The sequence below is a fragment of the Styela clava genome, chromosome 11, assembly GCF_964204865.1.
Source record: "Styela clava chromosome 11, kaStyClav1.hap1.2, whole genome shotgun sequence".
Taxonomy (NCBI): domain Eukaryota; kingdom Metazoa; phylum Chordata; class Ascidiacea; order Stolidobranchia; family Styelidae; genus Styela; species Styela clava.
This window is the reverse complement of record NC_135260.1, coordinates 11,908,848-11,923,921: the sequence shown is the minus strand read 5'-3', so window position 1 is coordinate 11,923,921 and position 15,074 is coordinate 11,908,848. Positions and strand designations below refer to the sequence as shown.

The 15,074-nt window shown below is 34.6% G+C and overlaps 1 protein-coding gene across 2 annotated transcripts in view; it reads left to right on the top strand.

Annotated features, from left to right (window-relative positions):
* LOC120347712 (cilia- and flagella-associated protein 74-like) overlaps positions 1–15,074 on the top strand; it is a 38,845-nt gene that overhangs the window by 12,138 nt on the left and 11,633 nt on the right. For both annotated transcript variants that reach the window (XM_078118076.1, XM_078118075.1), the window contains 19 exons: positions 209–327; positions 486–552; positions 1,036–1,125; positions 1,295–1,465; positions 1,927–2,074; positions 2,607–2,702; positions 2,951–3,039; positions 3,465–3,587; positions 4,028–4,084; positions 4,644–4,708; positions 5,995–6,123; positions 6,811–7,072; positions 7,904–8,098; positions 9,770–9,878; positions 10,442–10,548; positions 11,147–11,314; positions 11,864–12,009; positions 12,586–12,720; positions 13,475–13,640. In XM_078118076.1, the coding sequence (XP_077974202.1) occupies positions 209–327; positions 486–552; positions 1,036–1,125; positions 1,295–1,465; positions 1,927–2,074; positions 2,607–2,702; positions 2,951–3,039; positions 3,465–3,587; positions 4,028–4,084; positions 4,644–4,708; positions 5,995–6,123; positions 6,811–7,072; positions 7,904–8,098; positions 9,770–9,878; positions 10,442–10,548; positions 11,147–11,314; positions 11,864–12,009; positions 12,586–12,720; positions 13,475–13,640 (2,442 nt within the window). The remainder of the gene's footprint in view (positions 1–208; positions 328–485; positions 553–1,035; positions 1,126–1,294; positions 1,466–1,926; positions 2,075–2,606; positions 2,703–2,950; positions 3,040–3,464; positions 3,588–4,027; positions 4,085–4,643; positions 4,709–5,994; positions 6,124–6,810; positions 7,073–7,903; positions 8,099–9,769; positions 9,879–10,441; positions 10,549–11,146; positions 11,315–11,863; positions 12,010–12,585; positions 12,721–13,474; positions 13,641–15,074) is intronic.

Sequence of the window (15,074 nt, the reverse complement as noted above, 5' to 3'; positions counted from 1 at the left end):
AAATAAAAAGCATGAAAAGTGTAAAAGAAAACGATAACGAAAATTATTTTATTTGTATGGAGTATGATGTATGAACAAATAATTAGATGGTTATGAGCTGGAGCCACTAAAATGTATGGTAGTTTCGGCTTCTTGTTTGTGAACTCAACTCTTTATAGCCTTATTTATGCATGCACATTTAGTATTTCTATTAACTTTATTATCGCAGGATTTTGATGTTGGTAAGACATATCAAAAAAGAATTGTGATCACCAATGTATCTTATACAATGAATTTCTGCAAATTCAGTGGAATTTCTGAACATCTGAAAGACTTCATTAATGTGGAGTATGTTTTTTGTTATGTTTTATCTAATACCGCATCATGTCCAATTTCAATATACCTCTGCATTCAAATACGTTTTAAATGATTTGATTAAAGGTGAATTCATCACAAACATTGATAAATTCTACTCCTATATCAGTTAAATCCTATTGGAATTTTAGATTCAAACCACCAGGACAAATGTCAGCAGGAATGTCATGTGATATGAATGTGACTTTCACACCAATGGTAAGACTTTAAAATTTTAAACTTAAACTTCAACTTGGATTTCATCTTCACTGAAAGTTGTGATGACCCTAACACTTATAATATAAACAAGGCTGTACTCTAGGATTTTATTAGCTCAAACATCGACTAAGTGTTTTGACACCGCACTACTCAAATGATGGAATTTTTATGCTTCTTCTCCACGCTGTTGGCCCTGTGGCTCTGCACAAACAGCTACTAATATCTAATGATGTGTAAGGAGCTACTATTTGTTACCATGAGAAACCATAAGAACGTGTTTGCAACCTAAATTTGTGCCTAAATGCCTAAAAATTTGTCTGAGTGAAGAAGTTGTTACGTCACCTTTGACCCTTTCAATATCAGCCAATGTTGTGGGCAATGTAACAAGAAAGTCGAAGTTCGGAAAAACATCCATGGTTAGTTTAGTCTTAAAAATACTTACAGGTTTTCAATTTCATTTTCGACTTTTTATTTTTATTTCAGATAAATGAAGATTTGGAAGGTGAAGTACAGTTTTTAGCTCAGACTGGTCCATTTTCAATTCCACTGAAATGTTCGACGAAGAAATGTGATGTAGGTTACAACCATAAAAAATTAAAACAAAAAATAATACAATTTTACTGCTAAATTTATGGTATTAGCAGGATGTCATTCATTGTCTTTATATTACAATGTTGTACAACTATATTAGACTTTATTTCTATTATTCCCATAATTATTTCTATATGATTTTCTTATGCAGCTCTGCCTCGATGTTGACTTTATTGATTTTGGTTCACAAGTAGTTGGAGAAACAATATGTAGATCTGTCAATTTGATAAATAAAGGAGCCCTTGGAACCAGATTTGAATTTTTTAAAGTTCCAGATAAACCTGCAACGACATATACAACTGAAACTTCATTGGGACGTCTGGTAAGTTTCCAAATCTCATTCATGTAGGATTCTTAACTCCTGTCACAATGAAAAAGAAAATAATAATCGAAACAATGTTTATCTCAAACATTCTGCATCACCAAGTTTCGTTTAAATTTCTCAGATGAAACTGACCCATTTTGGAATACATTAGAAAATATTTTTCAGAATGTATTCAGAATAGTAAATTATTTGGCTTTGGTCATGTCTGCTTAGCAGCTGATAGGATCCATGCTGACCATATCTCTATTCAGGTTAGGATAGGTAATTGGGTATTTGTTCTCCACAGTATTCGTATGTGTAAACTCGCAAACAGTAATCATAGGTGTAATTGCAAGCCTGCTCACGATACTGATTTGACACACACTGGCCATTAAGCATCATTTTGGTAACTCTCCTAGATATTCATTTTTTTTCATATTTCTATTCATTGATAATATGTTGCATCCCATTGAATATAGACAACAGCAGAGACAGCAGCTATGACTCCAGTTGATGAATCAGAATTTGCAAAGACAGCAACAACTATGCCGCAGGATCCGCAATCAAAACATCGAAGGCAAACTACAAAGGAGGGAACAGTTGGTATGTCAACTGCTCCTACTGCAGGTATTTGAATGTTAATTTAAAAAGTCTACAACACTGTGTAGGGAAATTGTTTATTTATTCATGATTTTTTGAAAAAACATAAAAAAGCTGAAAGTTGTTCCTATGGGTACAGAATGTGCATTAAAGTTTTTATTGAGCTTGCTGGGAATATAAAGATCAGATATGTCTGAATTCAAAAGATTTTGGTTTTTTAATGTCTTTTCTCAAATTTTATTCTCAAGTATTCTATATTACTCCATTCTACTCTCAAATTGTGAGATTTTTAGAGAATTGACTCTACTAATGATTAGGCTGCAAGCCTGCAACAATTGGAAATATTTTATTAACGGTGTTAGAAACGTTTTCTAAATACCGTTGCTCATGATTTTCTACACAAAAATCTTTCAATTTTTTAGGGCATAAGATACATAATGTAAGTTTAGTAAAGTTTGAAAATTTGTGTTTTGAAGCAAAAGTCACATTTTATCAATGAGATATAGCTATGTGATCAACATACTTCTTCATAACCGTTCTTATTTTTTGATATTCTCAGCACAAACTGCCGATTCATTTCCTGCACCTTTTACTGGAGAAAATGAAAGAATCCAAAATGTTGACATTATTGAAGAGACTTCATTTGCAGACAGAGGTAATGTTTAATTTGCAGAATAAGAATACACTATAAAAACTTGTTTTCTAATCTCCATGACTCATGACCCCCTTTCGAAAGCTGTCAAAACTAGTGGCCCTCCTGCTTCTATATTAAATATTAAGCAGCTAAATTTTCTCTTACACTGTGATGGGCTTATTGCTGGATTTGAACCCAGGGTCTGGCTTCTGATGCCAACATACAAACCACTGTGCCATAATATCCACGAAATTATTTTTAAAATTCAGATATGTTGAGAAGTGAAGGTGATGAAATCAAATTTGCATCAACTGTTACTGATTATTCTATGTTACCAGAAGAAATTAAAGTTGGCCAGGTAAAGTAATTTCATTAATTTTGTACAGTAGTATTGGAGAAACATTTTTTTTGTTATGATAAATTCCAACATATGTCCGACTGCCAAACCGACTTCAGCTTATTTATATGTTTCTAACGAGGCACTAAACAAGCAGCCATACTTACGTAAGGAGCTACTATAGTTTGGAAGGATTTGAAAACTATTTAGTGTGGCATTAACCTACTCAATTTATAACGTCCTAGGTGAAGAGCTGAAAATAGGATATGAACTCGATTTTAACCTGCATTGATATCGTAATTAAGTCTAATACTTTTTAACTGCTAGGCCATCCCAAACTCATTTTGCTTCAAAATTGTTGATCACCAATCTTTCACACTTCGCCATGACACCCAGCGACGTTTAATCCATTGAGCCTATGTGCACTACCATTTTTCCTCTTTCAGACAATGAGTGGAGAGATAGCAGCATTTTCCAGTGTCAGACTTGATGTTATTTTTGCACCTACCATTCCTGGAACTATTAAAGCAAATTTCAGAATTGCTTTCTCTGACAAAGATTCTGAACCTGTGAGTTAATTTTTATGTTATAGTTACATTTTGAATAAAAAAAAGCTATATTTTCATGAAGTTCCATCCACTTGCGATTACTTGCTAATTTAAAATAAGTAAAATGTGATTTTTTTTTGTTCATACTGCATATCGCGGTAAAAGTAAGTCACACATAGTAAATATTTGTTCTGAACGAGGCATTGTTATGGACTGGTCCACATACTGCATATAACGGTAAATTTTCATCTAGTTCCATCGACTTTCGATTACTCTGTTAATTTAAAATAAATTAAATGTGATTTTTTTCTTGGTTCTTTGTCCATACTGCATATCACGGTAAATTTTCATCAAGTTCCATTTAAAAAAAGGTTTGCTTGCACCGATATGGACTTTCGAAAAGAAAAATTTGTTGGTAATTTTTGTTAATTGAAATAGTTCAAATGTATTATTCCTTTCAGATAACAGTGAGAACAACTGCCAAAGCTACAGATGTTCCAGTTTGGATTGAAAAACAGGTAGGTAACAAAAATCATCAGCATCAACGAGCTAATCAATTGCTTGTCCTAGCTGAATATACAGTGAAAATTTAGGGCTTGCACAAACCTTACTAATTATGCTGAATCAAATTTTGTTTATGGGAGTTACCGGTTATCAGCTGTGTCTATTAATGTGGCTACACTGGCTAGTGTATCTTTCGAAAAAGCCTTAAATGGGAACCTCTACTGTTAACATGAATTCAACTTTCAAATCTTCCTGGAACCATATGATAAAATGTTTTATCTATCCTAACTGAAAACACAATTGTAAAAGATTGGTTACCCATGCTGGGCTAGAAAAATTCTGACACACTCACATATATTATCTTCTTATATCTGTCTCCCGCTCTGGGTATAACTAGTGGTGCCTTGAATAAGCGTCTCTCAAAAAAATATTAACAGAACACTTAAAGCCAATTATAATTTAATTACAGACTGTATCCAACATGAATCTTTATCCCATAGTAAGTTCAAATTTCTTCAAAACTCTGCCAACTACTCCATATATTATTACTTACACATTTCCATTATTTTATAGACTGTTGATCTTCAGATATGCATGTATGATAGACTTTATCAAGACCAGCTTATTGTCAGAAACAGGTATGCTCATTCATGTATCATCACTAATAAATAGTTTCACCCAGGGCTGTTCACTGGAGTCGAAATCCGAATTGAAATATCAAATTTCCCAGAGTCATGAGGCGAAGTGGAAATTCTGAAATCCCTGGATCCGGAGGTTGGATTCGCAATTGCAGTCTTTGAATGATGATAAATTAAGTCAAAACTTTATACTAAAACTCAGAAAGTAATAATTTTACTAAGATATTTCAACAATGTATTTAAACAAGGCTCGCTCGCATATGCCAAGGTTTTGTCATCAAAATTTGAGGATATGGTTGCACAAAGCTGGAATCGGAGTCAAAATTTCTTGCAATTTGCAGTCGGGCCAACATTTTTCCTACTCGTTGATAGGAGTCAGCATCAGTTGTGAATTTTTCCCCAACCACAGACCGGGTTTCATCCCACTTACATGTCTCGCATTCTTTTAATCCATTTTACTTTTCAAACTTCGCCCAAATCAGTCGATGCATCATTTGATTAGTACTTTCCACATACAGGGAGTCCTCCGGTTACGACGGTCGCGACTTACGATGTTTCGAGGTTACAAACGCGCACTCCATAGCGCTGTTTCGAGGTTACGAACGCACTTTACGAACATATACAGATATAAAAGATAATACTGTACTGTAATATCTAAGCCCATGAACTGAATCGTTGTGATCAAGAAAATCAGTGCTCTGGGCTCATTGGTTTTCGTTATTTACATCGTAAATGACATGACCAATTGCGAACTATTACGATTATGAACGAATAATCACTAAGCTTCAGTCACATGGTACAGTACAGTGCTGTACACAGTCATTTTGGTTGTTTAAGCCGTTTTTTTCGTAACTTGTGTGATCGTTTTTTTTTACTTTTGCCTTTTGTTATAGACTCGAAGCAATAAAAAGATGTTAAGATACTGTACAGTGTTTGCTTTTATTCATGTGATGTGGAATTGTTTTCTGTTTTTCTAATAAAGTTCTTATTTGCATTATTTGTACATTTTATTAGTGTACAGTACCATACTTTACAATACAGTACGATGTGTATAGAGTAATTCATGCACTGTACCACTGTACAGTATAATGTTCCGACTTACACTGAAATTCGGGTAACACCGAGTCTCAGGAACGGAACTGTGTCGTAAGTCGAGGTCTCCCTGTAATTTGAAATTGCCAGTAAACTCGATCCAAAATTCATGAGCATATGATTTTTTATAGTCACAAGCTCAATTCTATTACTAAAATACATTAATGAATTGTTAAATTACCTCTTTTCACAAGAGCTACAACTGCACTTCGATTGAATTTTGAAGTTCCGAAAGAATTGAGAAATCATGTTGAACTCTTGCCTAAGACTGGATATGTACAAGCACAATCTACATTCACTGCTCAGCTCAAATTTTTACCAAGGTGTGTTTGAAAATATATAAATAATAATGTAAATTTGACCGTACAGTTCAGTGTAATGTATATATATTCAACAAAGGATACACAACTGCATCTCAAGTAACAATAGTATAGAAGTTTCATATTTATCCTGGGGGAGCAAAAACATGATAAGACAGATTAATCATACGACGAACTACAGCTTATCATCCATGTATGGTATGGTAATAGTCAGAAGCAGGGACTTGATGGTGGAGGAAGCTGTAACCAATCTAATCAACCTACGGCAGAGAGGAGTCCAGCTGTCGTTAGACACATAATTACCCACCAAGGGGTTCGAGCCTTCAAACCTTCGCAGGGTAATCGGGGCACGGACTTGATGGTGGAGGAAACTGTAACTAACCTAATTAACCTACTTCGGAGAGGAGTCCAGCAGTTGTCAGACACATAATTATCCACCAATGGATTCGAGCCTACAAACCCTCACAGTGTAAGCAGGGGTGCGCTGGCAAGCCTAATTCTTGCGCTTAGCACGATGCGCTAATCTCTGAAATATTTAGGATAGACTAGATATCCAACCTCACCAAAATGCTCAAAATTGGATGGGGCAAACAGAAAATATTTGGTTTTCTTTTACGGAACTGAATTTTTAAATTGAAAACAATGTTGATTTTTGTTCTATTTTTATAATAATTCAATCTATTATTTAAGAAAAAACTTAGCTGAAGAGGCGGCTGGCTTATTCGATCCTGAAACTGGGATATTAGAAGCACCGATGGTCATACATGTTGCTGATCAAACTCGGCCCGTACCTTTTGTTGTTACTGCCATCGTTACATCATCGGATTTAGAATTTGAACAAGATGAAATAAATTTTGGTGATTGTGGGATTTATGAATCCGTTACTTCTACAATACGGTTAACGAATCATTCTATTTTGCCACAAAAGTTTGGATTTGTGGATGTTCCAGATGTAAGTTTAGTTTTACTGTTTATGAAGAAGTTGGAAATTTAATTTACACATTTATCAAACAGATGTCTGTTTATATATAGACACTTCTCCAATTTATTTCTTGTTTTTGAATGAGCAAAGCCAGAAGCAAAAACAGTAACAAAAAGTACTTTGTGATACTTGGCTGTCGCTGCTTGATAACCAGCTTTGGTTCCCTGCGGCTTCCCTTCCCCAGTGAAATGTGTTTTCAATATTATTTATTCGTCTTAATTTTGCACGTTAACTTTTTTTACTGGATGGAAAAAATAAACTTGACTATGACTATACAGATTGCTAGTAACAATGCAAGTGTTTCGTGATAGTCAGTTAACACCCAATTTGTATAGTCAAAATGAAAAAACAAACGTTTGAAGCTTGATGATACATATATAAGGATTCAATCGGGGTGACTGAATCATTAGTGCCCTCGATCCCCTCCTATAGGGTTGAGACAGTTCTCTGGGGGCATTGGCAAAAACTTTCACTAGATACTATTTGCAATTGCTACATTGATTTAAAGCAAATTAACTGTTATTTGTTCAATTTTGATTTATCTTTTTACTTTCGTTTGTTAAAAAGAAATTTTTTTTTTTCATTGAAGAGCATGGCCACAGAGTGTTGAGAGTCTTTGAAAGCTGGCTATGGATCATGAAGTCCATAATCCACTGAGTCCTAAATTTTGGATTGTGCTTATTTTACTATTTTCGATTTTACAGCGATTATCAGGAACCCCGTTTCAAAAACCAAAACATGACGTTTTATTCCCCACTCATAAATATTGACCTAACTTTGATAACTTATTTTTTGCATCAGTATGCAGAGGTGCAACCTAACGATGGATTTGGAACAATACTACCATTGGAAACAATTGAACTGGATGTTATTATAAGTATCAGTAAAGCAAAAGAATATGATTTTAAACTTACATGTAAAAACAGTATTGGAAGATCATTTGTTATCAGATGTAAAGCTGTAGGAGTTCATCCACCATTGGAATTAACAACTCAGGTACGAATTGACAACCAAAATTTAGGGCTTGATATCTAAAATGAATCAAATATTCCAGTTTGTTTGAGATTGGTTACTTTCGATATTTTGAATTCCTGATCTCAGAAATAATTGAAAATAGTTTTATTCCAAAAGTTGTCAGGTTGACCATTTGCCATTTGTTGATCTAGGTCAGTGGTTCCCAAGCTTTTTCAAGAAAATTCCACGACGAACACCTTGCAATTTTTTTAATGTGTCGTGGCCCTGTGCACTGAAATTAAACATTAAAAGATCACAACAAAAAAATAAATACGCCGTACGGTAGAGTGAAAAAAATATCTTCACCTGCGTTTATCACGATAAATTTACATACGATTCATCGATTCTCAATTTTAATTTTAGAAGACATTTTGAAATTAATATTACAGAGCTTAAAAATATATGCCTGCCGTTACCGTGTATCAAAAACTAAATCTAAAAACTGAAACGTAGCGCTTCTCTGACTATCCTCTACAATCTACATAACGGCATCTACCTTTCAATATAAAGGAGTAATACAGCATTTAGAAGCGGACTGGCATACTTTATAAATTACCTACTGTAACTCCCCCCTAAAACAAAAGCATGCAAAAAGGCAGCGCCAGCTACACCTCCAAGTGCAGTTTTAAGTATTTTGTAGCGTCTGAAGCTACCGCAAATCCATGGCGGGACTTCCAAACCATGGCCAAACTACGGCGACTGACTTTTTAGCTGCCGCAAATCGATGGCGATACCACGGCAGCAAATTGAAAACCAATGGCAGGTAAAATTTTGATGCCGTAACCAAGGCATGTCGACTGTAAGCAGGGCTGCTCCTGATGGTAGCAAATACTGGATAAATTGGAACATTTTTTTTATCGATACAGTTTTGGTGGATTTGGGGTTAAGTATCAGTTTTAAGTAGATATAATTCTGTATGATAAACTAAAATCTGGTACATAATTTTGCGAATATACCGATAATACTGATTACTGAATATCGTCATAAAACCATGTCATGAGTTGCTGCGGTTTGTTCGTGGCGGGAGCTGCCATGAAGTGGTAAGAACTTCGACTCTACACCTCTGCAGTTAGTTAACTTTTATTAGTAGCAATTGACCTCTCACTGTGATATCACAGACCCATAGCTTTGTGACATCACAATTGGACAAGCGTGATCTGAACGGAAAGTGAAGAATCAGTGTCCCCAGCAGTGATTGTGAAGCAGCAAAAGGCGATAAATGTGTATATTCAAATTTAAGCATTTAAATTTTCCATTCTTAAACTATGTGCCATATAACAGATTTCTTTCACGGACCCTACGAAAGTGCTTCGCGGACCCCAAAAGGTTCGCGGACCCTAGTCTGGGAGCCACTGATCTAGATAAAAAAATAAAATTGATAGAAAAATTCTGACACTGTAAAAATAGAAAATAAATCATCACCTCGTATGTCTCAACACTTCTGTGTTATCAAATTGATTTTTTATAATTTACATTAATTCGTGTTTATATAGCCATAGAACTTAGCCGAATTTGTAAAATTTGATGTTCAACTTTTTCCCAAAATTGTTGCTATCTATTTTGGAAAAATAAATTTAACTATGACTACTATTGATGGTAATTTTCTGCCTTCCGTTTTTTTGTTACTTGAGACACGCACTTGCCCATTTTCAGGTTTTAAATTTTGCTGCTACTGCTCTGGGTGATACATCATGTGGTTTTTTTCATGTTGTCAACTCCCATGTTTCTGCTAATGAGTTTACTCATCCTGTACCTAGAATAGGTGAGTGTCGTTTCGTATGGTATATCAATAGATTTTGTGTAAGCAACACAAAAGTATGTATAATTGAATCATTTTTTTGATGTTTTAAAGTACTGATCAACAAATCAGTTGAAAATCAAACAATATGATTCCATGTAAAATGTAAAAGTTAAGAAGTCTAAGTACAGTTGAAAAAAGTGCCGAAGCAAAACTAGTATTTGTATACTCTATGACAGATATTTATTAAATTTTTTTACCTAAAACACTCTCATATGATGTTGATTGTCTTCCGCTAGGCGTCAATTTCAAAATAGTGTTTGCTCCTGGTCATTTTGTAACTTTAAATCACCTTAGCTCATTCGATTTCGCTATCTGTATCATACCATAAAAAAGGGAATCTGGTTAAATTGAAATCTTTCAACTATTGTTTATATATAAACACATTTGAATGTTAACTATCAACGGCTTACTAATCAGAAACTATTTTAAACCCTCTTGTCAAGTTTTATGTGCTCGTATTTTCCTAAGATCCGAAGAAATTATTTTCTTTAATGAAAATCTGTAATAGGTAAATTGATATTTAGGCAAAGGAGAGATTGTACCAGTTGGTCCAACATCATTTGAATTTGCCATACCCGACCATGCACCTATATCAATAACACCCACTGTAGGAACTGTGATGCCAGGAGAGGTAAACATTTTCAAATTTTCTTATTTCGAGTTTATAGTGAGATAAAGAAAATTACCAATTTAGCCAAGGTATACATGGTTGTTATTAGGGGGCTCCCGAAGTATGCGAACCAAGATGGCGGACATCGGAATGTAATATGTGTACTAGGTTAGGGTTAGGCCATAATTTTAGGTATAAATACTACGGGAGGCTCTTGGCTTGTCTTCGAACTGATAATAGGACTAAAATAAGGAAAATTGGAAAAAAATTATCGCCTAACCCTAACCTGTTACCCATGTTACGTTCCGATGTCCGCCATCTTGGTTCGCATACTTCGGGAGCACCGTTATTAGCAGATAAAAATTGTTATCAGCACGCTTTTTGCAGAAAACATTCACTTTGAATTCTGCTATAAAGGATCAGCCACTCGCATATAGCTCTTTGTGAAGCAAGGAACATATTACCAGAATTTGAAAGTATTTTTCCATGTTTTTGTTCACTGTTATTGGAAACTTTTGTTATCGCTACTTCAGTTAGTGTCAACTACTTGGTTGAAAAACAAAATTAAAAAAAAACTATTGTTTATTCTATTGGATTCAAAATTTGTTTATCTATTTAGAAATGTCACATCACTGTTCACTTCAGTCCAACTTTACCTGAAAATGTAATTCGAGAGGAAGCGGTTCATGTGTTTCAAGTACAACGTGAGGAAGAGAAGAAGAAAGAAGCAGAGAGACAAGCTATGGAACAAGCTCTCGCAGCATCAAAAGTTGAAGAAGATAAAAGTGTACGGTGTTTTACAATTTTTAAAATTATGAGGATAGAATTTTGCAGAAATTAATTTTATAGAAAAAATGGGTGCTCCTGAAGTATGCGCACCAAGATGTCGCATAACGTGAACCCTAACCTGGTACATAACCTGAGTTCAGGTTGTGCGCCATCTTGGTGGGCATACTTCAGAAGGTCCAAAAAATGTTTGGTTCGATTTTAATTATATGTTCTTGATCAATTAATATTTTTTTATTTTCCACTTGTTCACAAGAATAAAAATACATTGTTCCTTATCACAAAGTTGTCCCTATTTCCCTATTTGTCATTTGATATTTCAATTTTGCAGTGGCTTAGCAGTTAGAGCGTTAGACTTAACTATTTTACCATGTAGGTTGCACATCTCAGGTTTACATCGCATGCCCGCCACCTCACCTAGGGTGTAATAGGTTAGGTAGGCAATGCCAGACTATAGTAATTCCTTACCTGGCATTGGCTGCTGATGTATAGCCTTGTTCGGAGCAAAATGCATATAAATACGTTGTATACAAATCAAATCTTTACACAGGGCAAGGGTAAGAAATCCAAAACACCAGCTCGAAGTAAAACAACAGAATCCGGACATCCGAAATCTGGTAAAAGTGATGGAGGAAGAAAATCAACGTCATCAAATGATGAACAAGTGATTCCAATACCTGATCAGATTGAAAAAGAGTAAGTTGCTTAATCATGAGTCGTGGTATGAATCAAATTGAAACTATCCTTATTGTCAAACATGCATAAATGAGGGAATACACCATGACCATATTATATTGATAATGTTATGTTGCTTATGGCCAAGTCGTTCTCAAACTTTTACAAAGGTGGCCCCTTTCCAATGACTTTGAACACTTGTGAAAGTACCTAGTTTTGCTTTTAACGAATTCCCACCAATTATTTTATTTGCCATGTTTAATAATAAAGCAATTAACTCGCGAAAGTAAAAGAATAAATGCATTACAGCTAAAAAATTAAACAAATCACATCAAATTGAAGTAGTCGAGACGAATGGTACTAAGCGAAGACCTGTGCTTGTGGCCATCAGAGAACTGCTCTGTGGCCCCCGAGAAACCATGTCATTTTATTAATTTGATGATATTCCAGAATCCCTCAACGAAACTTAATTAAATTTCAAAAATTTTATTCTTTGGTTATCGAGCAATAACCTAATTCAAATTTAAAATAAAAAATATTTCTATTGATGTTTTACATTTACAATTATTTAATTATAACTTGAACACTGTTTTTCAGTTCAATTGCATACAAAGCAGCTGCAGCTGCATTAACACGATCTCATACTGGTTCTTTCGAATCTTTTAAAATTCCTTGTTTCGTAGCAACAGGAAGATGTGATGATATCAAAAATCCCCCTTCTAAAACTTATCAGTAAGTATCTTGTTGAGTGAATGGCAAAATATCATAATTCGTTTAACAATATTGGTTCAAAATCCAATACTTTATATTGTATTATTTGGAGAGAAATACGATAGTATGTATTTGCTGATGTATGATTTAGGTGCATCCATCCCGAGATTTGACAGTTCGGTCTGAATATTTTATTGTCATAGATAGTAGATTTGTAGTTCAAACCCCATGTTGCGACTTTAACCAGGTTTTGTAAGAGATTCAGTTTGTTATACGAGACCAAAACAATTAAGGACTTTTGCCACTTCATTAAGGTTGTAATAAATTTGGTGTAATATTCATAACAAAATTATTGGGGTCTTTGCAAAAATAAAGTAGATCACTACCGTAGTTTACAGACCATAAAATAATTTGAAGTGAACCTCGGAATATTTTCATTTCAATTAATTATTTTCTTTAATTATTTTAAATTATGTTACATTCAACATCCGAACCGGTATTGCTTGTTGCGTCTTATAGCCCGATGTATGGATAAAAACCCAATCTATGCGATTTATCGACAGTGCGCCTTAAGGTCCGTAAAATATGGTATATATTAGTGGGTGCTTATTCAGAAGATTTTGTGTTTAAATACTACCTCACTGGAAGTCAAATTAAAGTCATTGTCTACATTGTGAAAATATGAAAAATAAAACAAAAAATTTTGAATAACCTGCTACTTGAAGTGTTTTATTTGTCAAATACTATAACACAGAAACAATATGCTTGTTTTCAGTCCAGCTGATATTCTGTACCTGGATGTACATTGTCCAACAGTGAAACCACCAGTTGTTGTTATATCGAATCACGGACAGAATCTGACTGAATTCGGACAAGTTTCAATTGGTCAGAATACAATCAAACCTATTAGTATTCAGAATATATCTGACCATTCTGTCGATGTAAGTATATTGTAATATCAGCTATATTGGTTTTCCTTTCGGACTTTATTTTAAACTTTCCATCTATCGCTAGTTTTGTGTTCGAATGGAATATAAAATATTTTTTCTCAAATTTCAAACTAAAAGTTGAAAAATGCTGATAGGTGGGTTGCAAGCAACTGCTATTCTCAGAGCTATATAATGTTTATTTATCTTTACGAAGATGTGCAGTAAATAATAGTTGACACTAACTTGAAATATTTCAAATCAACTCGTCAACGAAATCATCTAGGCCATGGTTTTCCAAACTTTTTGTGCCGCTAACCCCTGTTTGTAAAACCTACTTTTTACGGAACCCAATCCCATGCCATTTCAATTTATGTACCTAACCAACGAGGAAGGATAATGTTTCATTTACTACACAACAACACAAACGACATTATTATGATAGATGTAGTTGCTTTTCACCGCACAATTTATCAATTCTCGGCGCAATTTGTGACAAGCATACTCATAGGTTTGCAGGCTTTATACAGTTTTACATCTCCTTTGGCAAAATAAAACTCATGAAATTCTGAATCATTACATACCACTACCTTACTTGATCGCCACTGCCTCGTTCAATCACTAAATGCCTTACCATACTTAACCGCCACTGCCTTACTTAATCGCTAAATGCCTTAACTTACATAATCGCCATCACCTTACCTAATCGCTAAATGCCTTAACTTACATAATTGGCAAAAATATATTCAATCGCTAAATGCTTATCTTACATAATCGCCACTGCTTACATAAACTCCAAAGACTTATTTAACCGCTAAATGTCTTTCTTTACTTAATCGTCACTGCTTACATAATCTCCAATGACATATTTGATTTATAAAATAATGCTAAATGCCTCAACTTACCTAATTGCCAAAAACCTATTCAGTCACTAAATGTGTCAACTTACTTGATCGATAAAAAACATATTTAATTGCTAAATGCTTAGGTACCTTACTTAATCGGCGCTGCCTCGTTTAATCGCTAAATGCCTTACCTTACTTAATCGCCACTGCTTACTTGATCGCCAATAACATATTTAATTGCTAAATACCTCTCCAAAATTTTTGGGTTGCAGACCCATGTTTGTGAATCTTATTTTTGATGGACCCCCATCCTATGTCGAATCATTTTTTGTGCCCATCCGACGAGGAAATAAAACTCATGAAAGTCTGAATCATTACATATCAACGTCGAATACTGGCAGACTAACAGTAATTCGTTAGGAATATGATCTATCTGTATATGTTTCAGATTCTTTTCATATTGTTGCGGACCGCTGTGCGGTCATCACCGACTCCCAAGGGTCCACAGACCCCAGTTCGGTTCGCGAAACCCTGATCTAGGCGATATTTGAGAATTATTAGCGTCTAAGAAATAGAACCTCTTTTCCCCAACTTCATTATATGA